General features: G+C 34.3%; 1 protein-coding gene across 1 annotated transcript; it reads left to right on the top strand.

Moving 5' to 3' along the window:
- The first annotated feature begins 310 nt into the window (after positions 1-310).
- On the top strand, positions 311-18,409 carry LOC144445503 (sodium-dependent lysophosphatidylcholine symporter 1-B-like). The gene is made up of 15 exons (XM_078135087.1): positions 311-430; positions 2,542-2,788; positions 4,819-4,983; positions 5,616-5,737; positions 6,243-6,369; positions 7,244-7,322; positions 8,062-8,213; positions 9,170-9,260; positions 9,994-10,115; positions 11,338-11,418; positions 11,943-12,026; positions 12,367-12,479; positions 13,635-13,772; positions 14,445-14,621; positions 14,912-18,409. Exons 2-15 carry the CDS (start codon positions 2,765-2,767, stop codon positions 15,099-15,101), a joined length of 1,665 nt encoding a protein of 554 aa, XP_077991213.1. The 5' UTR covers positions 311-430; positions 2,542-2,764; the 3' UTR covers positions 15,102-18,409.
- Positions 18,410-23,621: the final 5,212 nt, after the last annotated feature.

Below are 23,621 nucleotides of genomic sequence, written 5' to 3'. Positions count from 1 at the left end.
TTGGGCAAGGTCAGCATCATTGCGATGAACTAAAGGGTACAAATATACATGACAAATAAAGTGTCACAGATTTAAACAAGAACAATCTTTCTGTGTAAAAGCCTTAGGGTAGCAAGTATATACATTTAGTGTGATACGTCTCGGAACGATTAAGTGTAGAAAGCACGTGCATGTGCTTTTTAAACCATCTTTACAGTAATTTTTGGGTTCAAATTGTTTGTAAGCACAATCAAAATATTGATCGCGCGCACGTAGCTAGAAGCACTTGTTTCCCAGGTCATTTGATCTCTGTTCGCAACCGTTGATGGCGTGTTGAAAGGTCGGGTCAAAATACTATTCTATCCGATGACCTTGAGATCATGTGAGTTTGTGAAATGTCGTGTCGCGTTGCTGTCACGATGTACTGTTTCCGTCGCAAATAATCCAAAAGGTAAGTGTTTTGGCTCATCAGTTTGCCACATGATTTACACTCTCACAAACAAGACAAACAGATTCATCAAACGAGTAAATCTGGAACGATTAGGTGCTGTTTTCTTATTATAATATAAGTAAACAATAACAACCGGAACCGCGACCGGCGCATTTTGTTTTCCCCTGGCAAATTTTCGATCGTTTCGATTCGAATACGTAACATTGACTTGCTGGCAGTTTACTTTATACCCAAGAGTGGGCGAGCTATTCAAAGATCTGTATGAGTTGATGATGTCGGAAATGTAGTCGACTACTTCTAGTCACATGACTGGAATCATTCGGAGCTTATTCAAATTATTGAAAGTTGTTTACAATACGGCATACCGTTATATGTACAATGGTCAGTGCAGAGCAGACGTTCTTCGTCTCACTGTTTTAACTAATATAAATTAAGCAACGTGTTCTCTTTTTAATGACGTTCTTGATTATCATCTTGGTTTTAAATCCAAACTAGCTATCTACATAATGAGGATGACATTGGTTTTGAACGATAACACAGATAATTACGTAACGATGTACATGTATGTTTATGTTTGTTTAATGTTTAATAATATGGTGATACAATGAGTATTGTTATCAAATGTAAAACTGGGTCCAATGTCTAGTGTGTAGAACAACACAGTTTGGACTCTGCTTAGCAGATCACATAATGGTCCAATCTGATGTGGTGAAAGCAGCTAAATGCTTTATTTACTTCTATTTCCATCGTTTTCTGTCGTTTGTTTTTGTTCCGAATGGTGGGAAGGCGGTGATCACTCCGAACAAAAAAAAAACGCCACAAAACAGTGGAAATAGAGGTAAATAAAGCATTTAGCTGCTTTCACCACATCTGATTTTAATCAGATTGTTGATGGTCATGCTGGCAAATGTATCATGTACCTGATTGATAATAAGCAAGAAAATTACCACTTTCAATCTGTAACAAAATCTTCAACAATTTTCAGAGAAAACAAAATTAAAACTTCTATTCTTGAATTCTCAATAATCAGCTTGCCTGTACTGGTTGAAGTGCAACAATACACTATACATTGACAATCTCATATCAGTTACCTTTGGAGTGTGCATCAGTATCAATACAACCACAGACTGTCAAGTTACTTGGCTGTGATAAAACTAATCATGATTAGAACCTGTGCAAAGTAATGAATTTTTGTAATACATCATGACGAAAGAAGTATTGAAGGTCAAATTTTGTCCTTAATCTTTGACATTGACAATTTACACTTAATTTGCATATTTTGGAATATATAATTAGTTTGTTTTGTAAACCGCCCCCCTTCCTAGTTTTTGAAATCCCAATGTGACATCAAACAAAGTTATTGCTTTGCGCGGCAGTACATGTATCCATAGCTAAGGCAACATGCAGATTTTTTTGATTTTTTTTTTTTTTTTTTTTGGGGGGGGGGGCATACATGTAGGAGAAAATAATATTATACAATAACCTAGTCTAGAATTCTAAACTGGTACAGTAAAGTACGTTTTAAAAACTTCTGTACTTTTTATTTGTGTTAAAGTAATGAAGTTTTTAAAACATAATTTGTTTAGAATTCTAGACTAACAATAACCCGTTTCCATGATCCAAAACATAAGTGTTAAAAGCTAGTAGTTACAACATGTAGTATGATCTTTCACCTATCACTCCGAGATGACATCTCCTGTTCATTGTCTGAGTCAATAAAAGTTTAAAACAGAGAAAAGTTTCAACTTCAAAATTTCTGTCATTTAACATTTGTAAATCACCAGATGTATAACACATTTAATGCAAAAATGTCATCAAGTTTGTAAAGTGCCATTCCGTCATTACACATTCTACAAATAAAGTCTATTCAATATCGTTGGGTAAAAACCCTTTACATCAACTGAATCAAATTGTAGTTGATGTTATTCCAACAGAAAGTGAAAGTCAAAATGGTCAGACCAAAGTTTTGAAAGATTGGAATTTTTTTTCTTTTTTCTTGATCACTATTCCGCTACCGTGTGTCAGATTCAAACACACAACTCATTTACACTTTAACAGGAAACCTTGATACATGTACACTACATGCAATGTTTTATTTTCTATGTACCTAGAAATATATGTAAGTACAGCAGTTGATAAGACATAACAAGACAAATGGATCAAACACTGAAGTTTACAAGCAGGAAGTAAAAGCACCACAAATCACATGTGTTTCTCAGGTGAAAGGTCACAAGGTTACAGAGTACACAACTCACCAAAGACTGGATTTTAGGGGTGTCATCTGACAAGTCTTACAACTCTACTTAACTGTTATCAGTGACATCTCTGATAACCATGGATGACTTTGAAGACTCAGAGGTAAGATAATTTGTACTAAAGAGATTGCCCAAAGAGTAATAACGATATCAAGGATGAGATCAATTATTTTCATAAATGCCCTTTGTATATTTGTCACGTGCTATACTGTCAAGCCAATATGTCGTCAGATAGCCAGGTCTCTGGGCTATACTGCCAAGTCAGATAGTCAAGTCTCTGGGCTATACTGTCAAGCCAATATGTCAAGTCATATAGCCAAGTCTCTGGGCTACACTGTCAAGTCAGTATGTCAAGTCAGAGAGCCAAGTCTCTGGGCTATACTGTCAAGCCAGTATGTCAAGTCAGATAGCCAAGTCTCTGGGCTAATACTGTCAAGTCAGTATGTCAAGTCAGATAGCCAAGTCTGTGGCCTATACTGTCAAGCCAGTATGTCAAGTCAGATAGCCAAGTCTCTGAGCTATACTGTCAAGCCAGTATGTCAAATCAGATAGCCAAGTCTCTGGGCTATACTGTCAAGCAAGTATGTCAAGTCAGATAGCCAAGTCTCTGAGCTATACTGTCAAGCAAGTATGTCAAGTCAGATAGCCAAGTCTCTGGGCTATACTGTCAAGCAAGTATGTCAAGTCAGATAGCCAAGTCTCTGGGCTATACTATCAAGCCAGTATGTCAAGTCAGATAGCCAAGTCTGTGGCCTATACTGTCAAGCCAGTATGTCAAGTCAGATAGCTAAGTCTCTGGGCTATACTGTCAAGCCAGTATGTCAAGTCAGATAGCCAAGTCTCTGAGCTATACTGTCAAGCCAGTATGTCAAGTCAGATAGCCAAGTCTCTGGGCTATACTGTCAAGCCAGTATGTCAAATCAGATAACCAAGTCTCTGCAGGGATATACTGTCAAGCCAGTATGTCAAGTCAGATAGCCAAGTCTCTGGGCTATACTGTCAAGCCAGTATGTCAAGTCAGATAGCCAAGTCTCTGAGCTATACTGTCAAGCCAGTATGTCAAGTCAGATAGCCAAGTCTGTGGGCTATAAACTGTTAAATAGCTACTTCTGAGTTTTGCATACTACATGATTATGTCATAGTATAGTGTTTATTTGCATATTCATTCTGATAAGACTGATAGCAAATAATAAAATCTAAAAATACCCAGGTCCCAGAGAGAGATCTTGAAAGGGATATAGTCCCACGCTACAAGACGAATTTGTGTAGAATCGAGTGTAATGGATACTGATATGAACAAACAACCTTCCTGTAAAGCTAAGGTAAAGTAGGTACATCTAGGCAGTCCATGTTTTAATTACAAACACCCATAGCTAGGCTGGTAGGCTGTGATTTTTAACACAACTGAACTGAGGTTCAGTAGTGCTACATGCAAAATGTGTACTTGCTACATGTACATGTATACAATGGAAACATGATGAAATGTGTGTGTGTGTGTGTGTGTGTGTGTATGTGTGTGTGTGTATGTATGTATGTATGTATGTATGTATGTATGTATGTATGTATGTATGTATGTATGTATGTCTGTCTGTCTGTGTGTGTGTGTGTGTGTGTGTGTGTGTGTGTGTGTGTGTGTGTGACTAAACTCTCTACTAAAATGCTCAAAATCAAAGACAAATTGGCTTTGTGTTTGATGGAGATGTGGCATCTTCATAACAGTTGAGTTGGTAAATTGTTCAGATCAAAATGAATGCATCTTGGTATGTGATTTAAGTAAAAAAATAAATAAATAAAACAGTTGGACCACCAAACCACAAGGAAAATTTACAACTTGTACTTACAGGTGTAGAATTGTTCATATTCTGATTATTCCATATGAAACAATCCCAACAGTTTTACAATATTATTTTTTGTTGTGTCAAAATTATCATGGTATTGTGTACATAAATTATTAGCTTATAGTTGTGCAATGTAAGGGATAAAAAACAGTTTTCCTCAGAGGCCAGATCACTAGAATTGCTCACCCCAGAACAGTATATTGATATATTGTGTGTAAAAACCTTTGCACTCTTGTGTACCAAGAGCAATTTATTTGTTGTGCCTAACTCAGAATCTTTTCTCTGTCCCAAACAGAAAAGACCCTTGTTAGGATCACTAGAGACATATGTTGCATCTGAAGAGAAAGGTATCCTATCTAAGAAAGCCAAGGTTTCTTATGCAGCTGGTGGCATACCTTATCCTATGACAGCCAATGTCGTAGCTTTCTTCATTTCTGTATTTCTCCTGGATGTGGCTGAGGTAAATTTTAATCTAGTTGTGTCAACTGTTTCAAGTGTTTGCCTTTTTATTCAATTTTGTGTGGTAAAGTAATAAGAACCCTTGATTGTGGTACAAGAACTAATTGTTGCTATGTTTTAATGAACTGATGAATGTATTTAAGGATGTGCTAAAAACTGTATTTATAATTTGAGAAATCCACATAGGACACATTAATAACAAATAACATAACATAACACATATTAACATAACATAGCATAACATAACATAACACATAATATAACATAACATAACATAACACATATTAACATAACATAACATTGCATAACATAACATGACAACATAACACATAATATAACATAACATAATATAACATAACATAAAATAACATAACAACATAAAATAACATAACATAACATAACATAACAACATAACATAACATAACATATAACATAACATAACACAACATGCTGTTATATCAACAAATTTGATACATTAACCGGAATGTTCTTCCTCAGGAATTAAGTACATTTCTCAGCCCTTTCTTTCTCTTTGCTTTACAACTTGTTTGCATACATGTATATCTTTAAATATATGTGTGTTCATCAGGTCAGGAAACCATAGTAACTAAAAATAAATATTTCTATTTCTAGATCCGTCCTGCATATGTCAGTATTATTGTATTTAGTGGTAAAGCGTGGGATGCAATCACAGATCCTACTATTGGTATTCTTATTCAGAAGTTTGATAGCAGATTTGGAAAAATAAAACCATGGTAAATATCTATTTTATTACTTTTCAGCTCTCAGCTGATCAAAAGTATGTTGTATATATTGGTTAAAATTTTAGTACTCATATTTTATGACTTGTTTGTGTTTTCATATATAGTACAATATATCATTTACATTTGAAACAGTAGTTGTTGTTGTTGTTGTTGTTGTTGTTGAATGAATAGAGTTCTGTAGAATTGTGTGTCTTTGTGTGTATGTGTCTATATAAGAAATCACTAAGAGCAATAGGGAACTTGCAATCCAGACTGAGCATGCTCAGATGCAAAGGATTATGGGATTATCTGTGGTTATCGTAATACCTAATCTGGAGTCACTGATAAAATAAACCTCCCACAATGGTCAGGGTAACTATGAATTGATTATTTGTGGTTACAAACAATGTAACGATATTGTTTACAATACTAATTGATTAGTATTTATTATCGCTTTTCCCATATTTGGATATTTCATTCATTTATCTACTCCATCCTTATGTATTATATTTTTAAGGATTGTTCTATCAACACCATTTGCAGTTGTTAGTTACTTTTTCCTGTGGTACGTACCGGATATCAGTGACAATGCCAAACTTGGATACTATTTTGTAATATACTGTTCTTATCAAACATTTCTAACAGTGAGTACAATTTAAAATTGTTTGTATTACTTTAGTAGTTAGATGTTTTCCAGGACATTAAAACTCAATTTTCAAAGACATAACAATCTGTCAATACTTTATTCTACTTTCTCACAAGACAGTAACAGCTACCAAATATGTAAGGTATAAAATCTTATTATAGTTAACCCATTTCTGCAAACAGATGCATTTCACACTTTTCCATGTATATTTATGTTTTACCTGTAAAGAATTGTATTCCAAGCATTGGTGACTCATAAATAGATTCTAGTGCATGGGCAATAGACAAGAAAAGAGGGTGGAAAGCAAGCAAAACGTCAAAGGAAATCCTCTGGTTATTTGTGCAAGCTTGTTTAGAAACCAGTGCTCTCCCCACTATAGAGCAAGCAACGTGCTAACACCGTCCTTGCCTCCCAATGCACCATGATAGGCAGATTTCTGCCTGAAATTTATTAAAGGTTTACCATCCTTGAGCTTTGGTAATCTTTGAATGACAAATTTCACGTGAAGAGAACTGACTGAACCCAATGTCCATTGGTGTATAAAATACAAACATATCATACTATGTGTCAATGTTGAAGACATGCATGTTATATGCCAATCATTATGCAAATTATTATGCAAATCACCATGTTTGTGATATGTAAATCATTATGCAAATTGGACTGGTTTCAATCTAACTAGCACCTTTAATATATTATTCTCATAGTATTTTAACAAGTTCAGGGTCAGTCAGATAGTTTGGGTAACCACATTGTTTTTGTTGGTTGGTTCATCTTAGGAAAACAATTGAAATTGAAAAAACAATGGATAAATATTTTTTCTTATGGAGTTTTTAAAGTTTAGTTTCAATTTTATGTTTTTTAAATTTTAGTGCTATCATTTACCATACTCTGCTTTGACTATGTATCTGAGTGATCAGCAAAGTGATAGAGACTCTGCTACAGCATATCGTAAGTACATTTTGTTGATTTGCCATGTCTGGAATAATATTTTACAACTTTGAAAGTTTTTGAGGCAGATATCACATGAACATAACATGTTTTTATGGAAAACATTTATAAGGAAGTACTGTTATGTGCCAATTTTAATCACCTCTAACTTTTAAGTGTAAGTGATATTTTACATAAAATATAAATATAAATATTTTAAATTTTGCTACCTTCATGATATTGGTCATCACAGTTTGTCATACAGATTTACATTTGGCACACTAACTCTAGAAGCTGAGGATTAGTTAGAGACTCCATTCAAGCGTCTACACCAATGATATCAATGACATTATTACAACTGCCGACACCAAACCGTGGACGAATGGAACCTGTTACAAACAGGGAAAGTAAATAACTGAATTGGATTAGTAACACTTGGCACAGCATGTTGAAAGTATAGAGACTTGTATTACATTCTATCATTTGATAAGAACAGCTGTATGGCCACTTTACATATTAGCTCATGTTCACAAACAAATTTCCAGTTCCCCTGGCATTTCTTGTATACATAAAGAGGCCATAAAACTGTTCTTATCAAACCATGGTGTGTAATACAAGTCTCTGTTGTTCCATGAGTCAAGTGTTAATTAGTCCAATTCAATTGTTTACTTTCACTGTTCGTAAAAAGGTTCCGTTAGTCCACAGTCTTATGTCGGCAGTTGTATCATAGGTAATCACAGTATATATTCTATCGTTATAGGTATGACATGTGAAGTCCTAGGTACAGTCATTGGTATTGTAGTACATGCACTCTGTCTGACAGCAGCTAGTTCCATTGATTTCCTGGATCCATGTATAGATACAAATTCAACTGATGTTCCAACGTATTCACCAGAAGAAAGAGACCCAGTGGTATGTATGCCTCTTATTGTGTCCATAAAAACTTTCCTGAACACCATCATAAAGTCTCTTTATGAAGAAGCCTGTCCCAGATACAAGTTGCTGTTGAGAATGTTTCTATCCTGTATAGGGAACTGATCTGGTTTATTAGGGAATCCAAAAAGTAATATATAAGACTATTACAACCATTTGTAAACAGAGACAGGGACTGGTGATCCGTTACACTTTACCATCCGTCTGACACACTATTTTGAAGTTACGTGTACATAAACATGATTTCACATCCCTGAAGTAAACACATGGATTCAGGTTGAAAGCTAGGATTTGTTCACCTATATATACGTGCACAGATGAGTTTCCGTTGCTTTAAAAAAAACTGCTGGTGTCGTAACGTTCAAGTTAATAATGCAACCCAATTCTTGGTACCTGAAATAGAATATTACTGCCTAGGCACATCATAAAGTAATAAACATTTGATTTCTTGATCGGCACCAGAACTTCCACTTCACATACTTCACATGCATTGCTATAGTCACACATGAGAATAAGTCAACCTTGTTCTATTTGACCCTCTAGCATGACGTAAAAAGCTATTGTAGGTACCGCGAATTGACCTCCACACTCCACTTAGTACATGTCAAAGCCTTCTTTTCGGTTAAAAAAAAAATCTGCTAACACTAACATTCCTCGATAAAGCTCAGTGGAACAGCCCATGTGCCTTTCAAATTACTAGTACTACCAATGCTGAGTTTATAATTGTTCCATTAAATAGCATACATGTATATGAGATCGATATTTCAACATTCAACTCAAGATAGTGAACTCTACATATAGGCTATAGAAAGGGAAGATACAATATGAGATCACATAGGAAAACATGAATATGATATTATAATTATATTTTATAATAATACTGTGTATAGCTAACTGATTTACGTTTTGGTTTTATCGATTGTTTATATTTACAGGAGCAATCATACATGTTGTCAGCAGGGATACTCTCAATACTTTTTATCATAAGTTGTATGATTGTAACCATAGGAACATCAGAAAAGAAAGGTGGGAAAATTGGATAATTCTTTAAAAATAAGAAAAAAAGAATCTGAAAGAATAGAAGAGATGCTGAACATTAGACTTGCTCTTTTCACTCTATAACATTTGTTTTCATACAAGTGTGTTCTTTTGTGTGAAATATCAACCCGAGTGATTGCAGACTGTTGGGAGACAAAAAAAATCTCCTAAACTACTAGTGCCAGGCCAACTGAACAGGTGAAACAAAAGTTGCTGTGAATCACAAATTTGATTGTCATTGAGAACACAAATGTAAATGTACAAATAGTTGAAAATTTGTGCTTTAGTTTGTGTTACTTTGCACAAGAAAAGTAAAATTACAAAAGATATGTTCATTATGTAGGTAATTAAGAAAATAGATTAAATAAATATCAAAATTAAGGTATTTTAGAAGATAATACATTGTATGGTCAATGAAAATAGTGTAAAGTCTATGGTAAAATAAAAGGCTGTCATTTTCTTTGAAAACAACATGATGTACATGCATCTTCAAATCACTATGATTGCAATACCTATGCTATGCAATTGTATAGGCAGATGTGACCTTACTGCACTGACGTGGCGGAATTTCTTTATTATTTACAAAGGATGAGACACAGACCTTAAGATGGGTTATTAAGATTGGAGAAATTTTAAGAACTATGTTTTCATGGGAATTACGTCCTTAGAGGCATTCTGCCTTAAATCACAGCTGTTTTTCTTCTGTTTTATCTCTCTTTAGATGATGCTGTTGATCAGCAAAAAGAAAGAGAAGAGTTTTGTGGAAGTTTAAAAGATGTATTTACTCATGGACCTTATATTTTGCTTCTGTTGTGTTTTTTGTGTGTCTCTCTATCTTTACAAGTAAGTGACAGATTACATGTAAAATTAAAATTAAGATGTAAAAACCAATAGGGAACTTGCAAACCTGCCATGTTGAATGTTGCATCATGGGAAATCGGATAATAAATGCTAATCAATTAGTATTGTTAACAATATTGTTACATTGTTTGTAACCACAGATAATCAATTCATAGTCACCCTGAGGTGGGAGGTTTATTTTATTGGTAGCTCCAGATTAGGTATTGCGTTAACCACATAATCTCGCAGTCCTTTGCATCTGAGCACGCTCAGTCTGGATTGCAAGTTCCCTATTGGCTGGCAGAGCTATAGAAAAAGTTGACCGGAACATAAAAAATAATCCGATGTAATCCTTATTAAGATAACACTTATGTGATGGCCTGGGATTGAAACATTACCCTTTATTATACCATATATAGGTAGCCCTCCTTGCAGTCAATTTCAAATTAAGTGACAAGTGTCACAAGTGGACACCCTACCGTGATGAAACTAGAAGTCTGAAATCGTCACGTGGCAATACATGAAGCAATCAACAAATATAGCTAAAACAAGTTCCTAGAAAATATATGAGCTATAAGGCCAATAAAATATATATATCTGGTTCTGGTCAGGGTAAACTTTCTAAAGTGGTGCGACGATGCAAATTTTTTTTTTCCAATTTTTTTTTTTTTTTTTTTTTTTTTTGCAAATTAGTAAATATACATTTTTTTTTTTTACACTTTTCATACTCTGTTCTATCATATTTATCTCTTGAAAAACTTCCTTTTTCTTTGAAGCAGTTTAGGCTTTGTATTGAAGCAGTCTTGGCATGTAGGGTAGATTTCAGCTGCTTGTTCTCCTGATATCAGGAACGGGAAAGCAAAAAATATCGGAAAAAAAAGGATCGACGCAGGGGTATTCAGGGTGACCAGAACCAGATATATTTTCTTTTTGAGCCTAACTAAAAGTTAGCAAATTGCTCGTATTTGTTGAGAGTTACCAAGTTTTGATGAATGAAACACTTGGAAATTATGAGGCTATAGTATAGTATACACAATGGCCTGTACTTCTCGTCAAAAAACTGCTGCCAAACAGCACTCCAAGTGGTGAGACTATTCAACCTTTTGTCTTTCTGACAACTGTTTCTACATGATTCTAGATAAGCAAGAACACATGACGACATTGTTTCAGTTACTCCTCTAAATATTTCAGTGATAACAATCAATATCTCTCCATTTTTTTGCAGATTGTACAGGGTAATCTTGCATTGTATTTATTACATGCCATTCAATATGAAAACTACCAGTTAGCCTTAATGTTACTCTTGGTAAGTAAACGCAAATTCATCAATATGCACCAGATGATAGCCTCACTTCTAGTCCAAAGGCTGCTCTTTAGAGTCAAATCAACCTTTGAAATAATCAGTTTAACAGTCCCTAATTCTGTCACAACCCTAAGCTCTAAACAGTACATGAAAAAATGAAATAATAAATGAAATAAAAAATTAGGGGTCACTGTACAATCCTTTGAAATAGATGACGAAATGTTATCATTTTAGAATCCAATATGGCCGCCATCCAATATGGCCACCCAATACTGTATGAACATAAAATGTTTATTGTTTCTTTGCAAACAAAACAATGGACCCAAAATTTCTTTAACTAATCCAGAGGGCAATATAATAAATGATAAAGTTTGGATAAATTTTGAGGACTTTGAATTCAAACAAAATTCATCCCTGGGGTGCATTCTACACTCTTTTGTCTTTCTGGTAACTCGTCATTGCGTATTCTACAAATTCAGAGTTATGACAACAGGGATGTAAATTTCACTGTTGGTTTCTTTTTCCAGATATCAACATTAATATGCCTACCAGTTTGGCAATTGATAATGAACAAGATTGGAAAAAAGAAAACCCTAGGAATAGGAATGATAGTGAGTATTTAAATAAGTGTGATTTCTTTGCATTACAATTGTTTCTCAAGACATTTGATAAACAGTATGCGGAAATGGTTAATTTTGCAACAGAGAAAAATGACTCTAGAATCACTCTTGAAATCAGTTCAACTCTGAAACATCAATTTATGATAGGACAGTAAAATACATGTCCATGTACTTTAGAATGGTGAATTAGAAACGAACATAACATTTCTATCTGGCTTCTATGGATCTTTAATGCTATTCATACTGGAACAGTGAGCGAATGTTTACAGTATTTTAAAATGAAATCAAATTCATGCATTATTTTTCTGACTACAACTTTGATTTGTTTCAGATTGAAATACCAATTTTAGGATCATTATATTTTGCCAATAGCCACCCAGCTGCTATTTATACACTGTCGATTGTCTCTGGAGCTGCTATTTCTGTTGCATATCTTTGTCCCTGGTAAGGATATAGCTATTTCTGTTGCATATCTTTGTCCCTGGTAAGGGTATAGCAGTTGTAATAGTAACTATCAACAATAGTAGCCTCCAGCACATTGAGGCTAATAGTACACCAAACATGCAAGCCAAGTTGTATGAATTCGAACAGAAAATGAATTTTAGAATTTATACCCAGGTCATTCTGCGTCATGACTACACACATTCTTGTTATTGGTTCATGTGTTTACATTCACCATGCCAAATGCCAACCTTGTCAAAAATCATTGTTCATCATGTTCAGTACTGCATATATTAGTTTACATTGTTTCTAGTCTAGTCAGTCACCATATGATTACAATCTGATGTAGTGAACTTGATGCAATTTCTTTATTTACCTCTGTTTCCTATGTTTATTGTTGTTCATTTTGTTCTGTGTGTGAGCGCCTTGTTCCTACATCTGATACAATACGGTTACCATAGGAGTTCACGTTCAAATCTCATACTTATGACCAATTAGACCAATTAGAATCTGTTTGACAATACATGTATAACACAGTCAACAATTGAAATTGAAACAAAGGGAACCACCTAACAATAACAGTAACATTGTCTGCACTCTGCCCTCGATCTCTTTTCAAACAGAGCATTCTGATGTACTGTACCCATATATACTTTGGTATATTATGCATTCTCGTTGATTAGTACATCCGCTCATTGCTCGGGATTTGAATGTTAATTCCTACGGTATAGTGTCAAATGTAGGAACAAAGCACTCACTCATGGAATAAAAAAGAAAGTAGGAAACAGAGGTAAATAAAGAGATCCCATCAAGTTCACTACATCAGATTTTAATCAGCTTGGATCAAACAGTAATTAGTGTTCTAGAGCTGTGTCAGAAATGAAACACTTCAAAGCTGTATAGTACATAATGTTACTTTATAGCTAAGTTAGAAAAGAATTGTTCCAAACTGTACTGTACTTTACTTTATTTCTTACTTAGTCAGAAATCAACGTTCTTAAACCACACTATAATATTTTACTTTATTTCTAGCTTAGTCAGAAAGCAATGTTCTTAAAAACTACACTTGTCTATAATGTTTTACTTTATTTCTAGCTTAGTCAGAAAGCAATGTTCTTAAACCACACTATAACATTTTACTTTATATTCTAATTTTAGGTCAATGATACCAGATGTAATAGATGATTTTACAGTAAAGACAGGAACACGGAAAGAAGCCATCTTTTATTCATTTTATGTATTCTTTACCAAACTTGCAGTTGGTGTTACTCTAGGGATATCAGCGTTAGTTTTAGAGTAAGTCAAATTACTGCAGCTATCTTTGCCTATTCTGGTCTACACCGACATGTATAATGAGTGGTAACTTTGTGTGTGCTGTTTTATTATCATTCTGGCCCTCACTTATGGCACCAAAACAACCTGCAAATAGCACTCCTAGTGGCCAAACTAAGAAATATCTTGCCTCTGATAAGGCCTAATAAAATGTGTGGTTCTGATTACCCTCAATTTTAGAATAGCTAGGGTAGGTAAAATTTTTATTTTATTCCAATATTTTTTTTTTCTGTGTGAGCGACTAGTTCAGGTTTTCCATTGGTTTCTATATAGTCTCTGTGTTGCTTACTTATTTCTATCAGATGTACAGCCATTACAGATTGGAAGAACAGTTTTATTTTGTCTTTTTAAGTTGATGTCAGTATCCGCATCCACACTTCACAATTCTTGCGATTTCATTTTTTCTCTCTCTAATACCTAAAGAAATGTTTAGGGTCGGCAGTAAAATGCAAGGTGGGGTTGGGTAACCGGAACCAAACAATTATTTTTTTTTTTATGCCTAACTGGAATATGGCAATTCGTAGGATCATATTGCAGCAAATTAGTGTTTTGGGCATGCTTTTCAATATCGAATATTTGTAACATTTTAACGTCTTTTTAAACTGAAGTTAAATTTTCTCTACCAAATGATTTTAGATTTGTTGGGTATAACAGTGGTGCCTGTACACAGCCTGAAGCTGTGGCCGAAGCTTTGAGAATCCTGGTTTCAGCAGGACCTGTATTCTTCCTTTTGATTGGTCTAGTCTTCCTATGGTTTTATCCAATCACAGAAATGAGGAGATCTGAAACAAGGACAAAGCTAGCAGAAATAAGGTAAATATTATGGACAGAGGAGTAACTCTTATCTAGACAGAATCTAAATAAAATATATCTTTTTCAGATCTATTTGTCTTTTTATTAAATAAGGAATGCATCTGATTGTACTGGATAGTCACATGACAGTCATATGGCACTGAAAATATTTTATTCTCAAATGTGCACAAAACGAGAAGTAGCATACCATTATATTTAACATTCCCTGAAGTACATATTTATACACCAATGATCACCATGGTTATAAAGCTGTTGGCTTCAATTTGTCTTTCTGTTTTTGTGATTTCTAGAGAAAGGAAGAGGTCTTCCCTAACATTGGCAGCCAGTGCTTCCTTACTTTCCAAATCAGCAGTTCCAGTAGGGAAAGAACCAGATATAGATAATGACAACCCATTGCATTCTGGGGACAAGTCGCCCTCTAGTGTCAAGTTTGTGATTTCAGAAGAGTTTGAGGGTGAAGAGAATGATTCCACGATATGAAGATTAAATTTACACTTACGTAAATCAGAAAAACAAAGTAGTTTATGTACAGTTTTCAAGTTACTTCAAATTGAATAATATACAGGCATAGTACTCAAGAAGCCAGTGTGCCTTAATTACTTCAAAATGAAAATAAAAACAGCAAGTAAAACAGTCTGAGAGTAAAAGCTATGAAATTCTTGAATCTGAAGATGAAAACTCAACAATCATGCTGTTTGAAATCTAAACAAAATTAAAAGAGTTTCACACTTTTTCAAACAAATTTTTCTTCATTAGAGTTAAAATGGTGCCAGGGTCCTGACTTTGTGTCTTCCCCATAATGCATTGCCTCAGTGTGCAACAGGCCTTTTCTAAGCCAACTTACCTATTTTTATAACTCTATGTTAGAGAATCTGTAAAATGCATGATTGGTGAAAAATAACTTTTCTTGGGTTCCCGTAATATTAAGAAATTCACGTATGGTAAAATTAGGTTAACCTTTGTTCATTTAAGGTTTGCCATTTCCTTTTGTTACCCGTTCTTGATAATATAATTATCCAACTGTTTTCTTAATTTACAATGACCACTACAAATATCTTGGCTCAGAACCAAATGCCTGTAGATTGTTCCATCAGCAAATAATATGCACTACATCTCAGGAAATGAAAATGAATATTCAAATGATATTCAGGAACAAGTTATTACTTGAGATTCTGATATTTTCATTTTATTGAAAACAAATATAGGAATGTTATTGATTTATAAATGATGTATTTTGTTATAGGTGCTGTACTTGATTTGCCTGATATAAAATGTGTATTTTATTTCAAATCACTGCCAATTTACAGTTAAATTCACAAAACCTGAAACAAAACTACGTTATTGTCTGGTTTGGCAAATATCTCTATTGTAAGATTTTTGTAAAGCCAGATGATAAAATATAGCATTGTGAGTACACTTGTTGTCGAGATAGATGACATTATACTTCAAATTTTGTTATTTTAATTGTAAATTAACTTATGGAACTACTTTTTTGATAGACGACAAATTTTGATGCATGAATATTAAAAGGTGTGCTGTTGCTGATTTTCAAGATTTTGTTAAATTTCAACTCAGAGAACAAAAGTGGGTTGTATGCCCGCTTCACAAAAATAACAATAAACATTTATTTTCCAAGATGTTTAATCATAAAACAAATTTGTCTATCAAAATTAATTATAATATGAAGGAGCTAATGGCAAAATTTATTTTTTGCTTTTTAACATTTTTATAATTGTTCATGTGTGATTTCAAATCTCAATTTTTCCTCAAAAAATCTAACCAACAAAGTGAATTAAAGTTGGTTCAAAGTATTAAAGGGTCAAATGAAATTTTTGTTTTTACCATTTTCTAAAGATGGCTTATTTCTCAAAAGCCATGATGACATTTTCCGATAGTTTACTGTTTCTTCTTTAATCTCACCTAAATGGAGACAGATTGGAAAAAAAATGCCAATTACAATGATTAGGACCATAAGTGCCTAGTGCCAAAAAATAAGTTTTTGATCTTCTCAAAGAAAGAATTTGAGGGTGATTGTAAAGTATTATCTAAAGCTAAACTAGCTGAAATGGGAACATTTAAAAAAAAAGATTAATTGTTAAATATTATGATTTACTCATAATAACACTATGTATGTTCATCATGTAAGCTCTAAGATTAATACACAAGTTCTGTTCTTCCATTTTGATTGAGAAACAGACAAGTTTCGAACAAATCACTTGTCCTTCTTTAGTGTCTATTAAACTGGATCTGACCATGGAGGTATAAGGGCCCTTATGACCCCATGATCTAACAGAATGGTCCATATTTCCTGGAGGTGTTGAGTAACCAGAGGTGTGAAAAGGTTAGCTTCAATATATGTAACTTCAGACTGTGTGAAAGTACTTGTCAGTTATGTCCCTGTAACTGTCCATCTTCTGGGATGATGTCAGTTACTCAGAATATCATACTCTCAGAACAGTAATGAATTACCTTTGGGTTAATGTATTTGTGTAGTTTTATGCATAATATGGTACAATTAAATAAATAAAATAAGAAATTAAAGTCTCAGACACCCCCACCCCGACCCCCACCACTAGTCAGTTTCAACTTTTTACTGTACTACATATTAATTAACATGCACAATGTCTAAATATTGGTATGTAAACAATTTTCAGCAAATATGTTGTTAATTGTCGAATTGAAAAAAATAATACCCCAGGTACAACTAGTGCAGTTTTTGAGTGAAGTGAAATATTACTTAAATGTAAAAAGAACAAGTGAAGTAGTTTTAGATTATTTTTATTGAAATGAAAAGTAATTTCTATCGTAATTTTTGCTAAGGATTGTTTGTTTATACTTTCATATCACACTTTGGAGATTAGGGTATAAGAAGGGTAGTATTTTTTCAACATTTACATGTTTGTAAACAAAACTTTAACATAATTCAAGACTTTTGAACACATCGTGGGCTATCTTTTAATCAGTGTTTTTTAAACATTCAGACCTTTTAAGTCAGACAATCTTTATTGGTTTAAGCTCAACATAACTAAGACTCAGTATATTACATGAAATGAATCTAGGCATGATGGAGTATGTGTCTGCATGTCTGTGTGTGTGTACATGTGTGTGTGTGTGTTTTGTTTTGTTTGTGCTTTTGTTTGTGTTGTGTAAACAACCTCGAAATACTCATCTCTATCAAGGGTGTGTGTGTGTGTGTGTGTGTATGTGTGTGTGAGTGCGTTTTGTTTTATTTGTGCTTTTGTTTTTGTTGTGTAAACAACTTCGAAATACTCATCTCTATCAAGGGCTATGAAATTGGGCTATCTTTATCCAAGGCTATTAAAATGATCAAACCTATTGATTAGCGATTTTTTGTGATTTGAAAATACAGCTCAAGGTCTTATTTACAATTGTAAAGCGCACACTCTTTAATATCAAATGGCATAATATCTGTTCAGCAAGTGTTAGGAACTGGAAGGGTTGATGCCGGAACAACCATGTTAACCAAGTGTTACAATCAGAGTGACACCAGGGTTCTTGAACTGTACTGTAATATGTCAACCATATGCTGCAACGTGTTGCTAATCTCAGAGTCAGCTGTACCCTTTATGCTTTCAAATTGTGTTTTTATGCAAATGCTGTATTTTGAGAAAGACTATAGACATCATTTGTCTTCCAGAGAAGTGATTTTAATTCTAAATCCTGCCATTTACACAGAATGCATGGTGTTTTGTTTTAAGGTATATAAGTTTTATCAGTACTGCCAGTAGATGTCAAATTTCAATCATGTGGCCACACTTTTGTTACAATTGAGAGAAATAAAGTGTTTTAAAATGTTTCAGATGTCTGCTGTGTTTGTGTTAATTAACCCCTCTGACTCCGTTCGACTGTAAATATCCGATCGATTACGTCATCACAAGGTATTTATAGTACCCAGACAAAAGGACTTTTTCCGCCTTTACCAAGGGTAAATAGGGGTACCTGCTATTGAATATAAGTGACCAAGCTAGGGACACACACACACACACACATATATATCCAATAGCAGGTACCCCTACTTACCCTTGATATATACCCATACACAAACGATTACAACACGGAAATATCAAAATCCGTGCTGCAAATTTGTAAAATACCTTGAGCAACAATATGACAGCTACATATAGATTTGTTACGAATGGTTAGCATGGCAGGATTTGAATCTGCAGGTTGTAGGTTGAGCCCCATCACTGCTCTTTGTTTCTGAGTGGCTAAAGTCCTTGGGCAAGATTGGAACCATGACTGTGTCTTAGTCCACCCAGATGTATAATTGGGGACCTGGTAGGATAGAGGGTGCAATGTGAATGCTTTAATCCTAAGCGCTTGTAAAGGCTGCAATGGATTGTATGCTCCCAAGGGAGTTGAGAAAGTATAAAGGGATGTTGTGCCAATATAGATCCGAACCAGGGGTAATAATTGTAAAGCACTTAAATGAGTACAGAGTGGGAAAGCACTATATAAAAACTAACATTATTATTATTACTATGATGATGACGACTATGATGATGATAATGATGATGACGATGATGATACCAGTTTCTTGAGGGAAACAGTCTGTGTTGGGGCGACCCAAGGTCTGAGGGAAATGGACGTATGATGTTACATGAGCACGAACAGTCAACATGTGTTTTGTAGTCACACCTTCTACATTGTCAGTCTCCCAGCACACTGTTCCATACGTTCGTACAATAGTGTACAGTTAACACATAGCGACAGTGACGATAATTCAGAAAACAACAGAGGTACATGGAAAACCATACTTCTTTGATAATTACAAAATGTGTTCATTCCGAATCCTTTTCTGGCACAAGGGTGGGATATTCAGCTTCAGAAATTTGGAATAACAAAAAAACATGAAGTTTCTATGTTCGTGTGAATCTCAGCACCAACTGAGGACCAACAGTTCATTTATTTTGAAAACATGTACGCACAGCTACCAGTGCATAAGGCCAAACAAAAATAAAAATGTTTCTGGTCATGTATTTTTTCCAAAAACAACACATTTTTTTTTTTTTTTTTTTTTTTTTTTTTTTCAATGTTGGGTAGATGCAGGTTCGGTAGATGTCAGCTGCTCTCTCTCCTGTCAGCAAATCATGACAATTGAGCCTTAGAAAACGTCATACAACTCCGGAACTTTACACTGTTGTAAGGATAATTTGGAACGATGGGGGTCAATCAACCAAAGAGCATCTCCTAAAATGTTGACAAATTGGTCACCAAGTGATCTGCTGTTATAATCCCATCCAAGGTTCTGTGCCTGCAACCATCGTATCATATGATTGTGCAGCTTAAAACATGCGTTTGGTCAGTCAAGCTGTCATTGTTTTGGCCACGTTTTTTTTCTAGCACCACCCATCAACAGTTGATAATGGGGTGCCGTTTGTAAACTTATTATTTAACTATATTATTTGTTCAAAAGTCATTATTTAACGCAATTATATGTATATAATCGTTTATTTACAAATCTTGTACGACCTGATAATTTATTTATATATAATTTATAGTCGACCAAATTATATACATATAATACATTATTTAGACAATTATTTATATATAAATGTATTATTTAAACAATAATGTACGCCCTCCCAGCCAATAATGGACGAAAGCAAACTTTGAACGACATAATGGGCGAGGCGATAGCCGAGCCCATTATGGAGTGCAAAGTTTGCTTGAGTCCATTATGGACTGGGAGGGCGTACATTATTGTTATTATTTTATAGTTTTGCCAATTCCAGTGAATTTGTAGACCGAGAAACGCAAAACAACGTATAATATACACAACGCTGAACATCGTCTGCCATGTTCGGCCCGGAAGCTGAATACTAATCATAGCGACACACGTACGTACACGTACACACACATATACACTTCAATGAACTGCTGTGAACACAAATTTGTTTCATTTTAATTTCAATCTTTTTAAAAAAATTCTTATGGTGTTTACCCCATAATTTCCCTGTTCTTAAATACCCACACCTTTATTGCCTTACGGACATAAGCGTGTATTGTTATGCTCGTTCCGGGGCCGCGATGCCCAATAACGGAGTACATTATCAGTAATAATGTACAGCGATGACGTCACAAAATTCACTGGAATTGGTAATGCTATAATATAATTATAAATAATGTAAGTGCAAGTCTATTATATACATATAATACATTATTTATAAATAACTGATTTCTAAACCATGAAAAAAACGTCTAAATAATGACATGCTGCTAAATAATGAATTTGCACTGTATTCATTATTTATCTCCATATTCATTATTTAGCCGATTTACATTGCCTCTTGCATGGAAACATTACGCCGTCATAACCTAGTACATGCGTTCAGTATAATACCTCTTATTATGTGCAATAATTTCATTTTTATGAAATTACTTCCTTTCACAGATTATATGGAACATGGTTACAGTTTTAAACTGGCCTGTGATTATAATTTTAAATAAGGTTAATTTTCACATTGGACAAAGGCCGGGGTCAAAGTTGGCCATTAGGGTCATCATGGATACAAAAGCAATACGATCGATTTCATCTCTTCCCCTTGTCTTTTAATGTTAATTTAGTAAAATTCATGAGATTCAAAGAACATAAAGTTGATTATTCTACATGTTCAAGTTCGAAATCAAACATGGAGATGTATGAAACAAGAAACAATCCCTCCGAGCTAGCAGCCATAGTTACAAGAGCCGTTCTACAGGCATTAAATAGATGTAGCACGTCTGGTAGTGCCACTGTTACAACAACGTTGACTGGAACAGATGTTAGGGATGTTACGCCACCAACGTCCAACCGACAGTCGCCGAATGCTACAGCCGAATGTTATATCTGACAACGTTAATTTTACCCCTTTTTTTATTTATCTAACCCGATTGATATTTTGTCGTTTTTCGGGTTTGATTGCCCCAACACACATCTGACCCGGGGGCATAGGAGTTACCATTTTCCATGTCCAAAGTCTTGCAGATTTCACGAACTGTTTCATCATGACTATTCATGCATACCACAACTCTCATTGTGGCTAATTTCTACCAAATCGCAAATCATTACAACACATTAACACCCCAAAAGTCAATAGTGAATAAATATACACAATGAATAGAATGGAAATATACACACATCTTGTATGTCTGAAATATTTTATAATTATTTTCTTGCTACAGCAATTTGTATAGTGCACAAGACATTTAAGATATATTACAATAACTGCAAATGAATGATACAGGAAAAGATTTTCTATCTTGTATTAAAACACAAATTATACAAATTTGATATTGTTATTAAATTCTATTTTTCACATTCAGCTTACAACTTACTGCAGTTAATATATGAAATAAGTAGCCAGTGATTTAGTCACTAATTGCTGAAAGATGTGCAACCTGTGCAATTCAAGAAATATTTTTAAAATTCAAAAGGTCAAAATTAGTCTGCTGTATTTTTGTATACATAAAAACAAATTCATCTACAAAATAATAAATAAATGTTTTAGCTAAATTGGCCTAGTAGTTTTAAATGCAAGACAGACAACAGATGACAGGCAGACAAAAGTCAAAGGTCAACCTAACCCTATAGCTTTGCTGACTGTCAAGAGACATTGGAACTAATAAAAGCCTATTTTTCAGAAATAATTTGCTTAATAACAAAATGATCAACTTGTCTTGAATAAACTCTTATTTACTCATCACTCAATTGCCCAGTAGTTTCTAGTTAGAAGATTCAAATACTAAAAGTAGATGGACAATGTTCAAAAGTGAGACAGTCTGCATCCAGCACTATAGCTCTGCTAGCTCTCTCATAGCAAAGCAACAGGGTTCTGCAAATCTATCTTGTATCAGATTATATCAAAGGTTACATCGTGATAAATTCCTGCGAGTCAAAACAGCTGCACAATGATTATCTGACAATTTGTGATGGATTACTACTGTAATGCGCTGTTTGCATTTCGCTCACCATGGGGTTGGCCACATTTAACACCTTGAGTAACGGGATTGACTCAACTTAATAATATGAAGAAAACGTAACTTAAATCAAATACAGTTGTCAGGAACTAAACTTGTATCACCTAGGGTACTACTTGTTCTTCTTGCTCTTTCTGGTAGTTGTTCCAAGTAGTTTCCTTTTCCCTTGAAGTTTTTTTTTTTTTTAAAGTGTTTGTGTTGATTTTATTTTTTGTTGACTATGTTTAGTAGGATGGTGCATAAGACAAGAAAGTTTCACCAGAATTAAAGTTGGTATGTACACACAAATGTACATGTAAAAGGGTTGTTTGTCAATAGGAATGGCCCCTTCAAACACATGTGAAGGAGACAGCTTATCTTTTGCTGACAACAAACAACCCTCCTTTATTTTTTTAAGGGTGCTCTTTACCAAGTGTGTACGAGTGATAACAAGATGGGATAAGTCCATAAGCGACAAATGGTACACAATCTTATAATCTTCTGTTTCAAAAGCAGACTTATCTGCAACACTGAGAGCCTGGCCAATGACTTGTGAGATTTTCTTATGTTCTGTACATGCTTTCTTCCGACGACTTGATGCAGTTGGTTTGGTAGTTTCTTTACCTTTCTCGAGCTTACCACTATTGTTCTACATAAAATACACAAGAAAAAGAGAAGCATCAACTTCAGGGAAATGCTTAACAAATAATATGGTAGTGTTTTCACTGTCACAATGAGATTTTGATGCACTTCTTATTGTTCGGTACAATAGACAACCTGCATTGTGCAATGTTATGCAACATTTACAATCCACTCATTAACACTGATTTTACCAAAACCTAATCAAGTCTTGCCATTACCCTACGGAATACGTCATCAAATTTTTTTTTGAATTGAGCAAGCCGTTATGGAGAAAACGATGACACAGATCCTTTAATGTCCATGACGATTGTGTGTACAATGTACCGAAAATATGCCAATATCTTATTAAAACTAAAAGCTACATTAGTAATATTTTCAGGACAGGTGCGCTTTGGTATC

Source organism: Glandiceps talaboti, chromosome 14 (genome assembly GCF_964340395.1).
Source record: "Glandiceps talaboti chromosome 14, keGlaTala1.1, whole genome shotgun sequence".
Taxonomy (NCBI): domain Eukaryota; kingdom Metazoa; phylum Hemichordata; class Enteropneusta; family Spengelidae; genus Glandiceps; species Glandiceps talaboti.
Note: the sequence above shows the minus strand (reverse complement) of the source record. Positions and strands in the feature narration are given on the sequence as shown.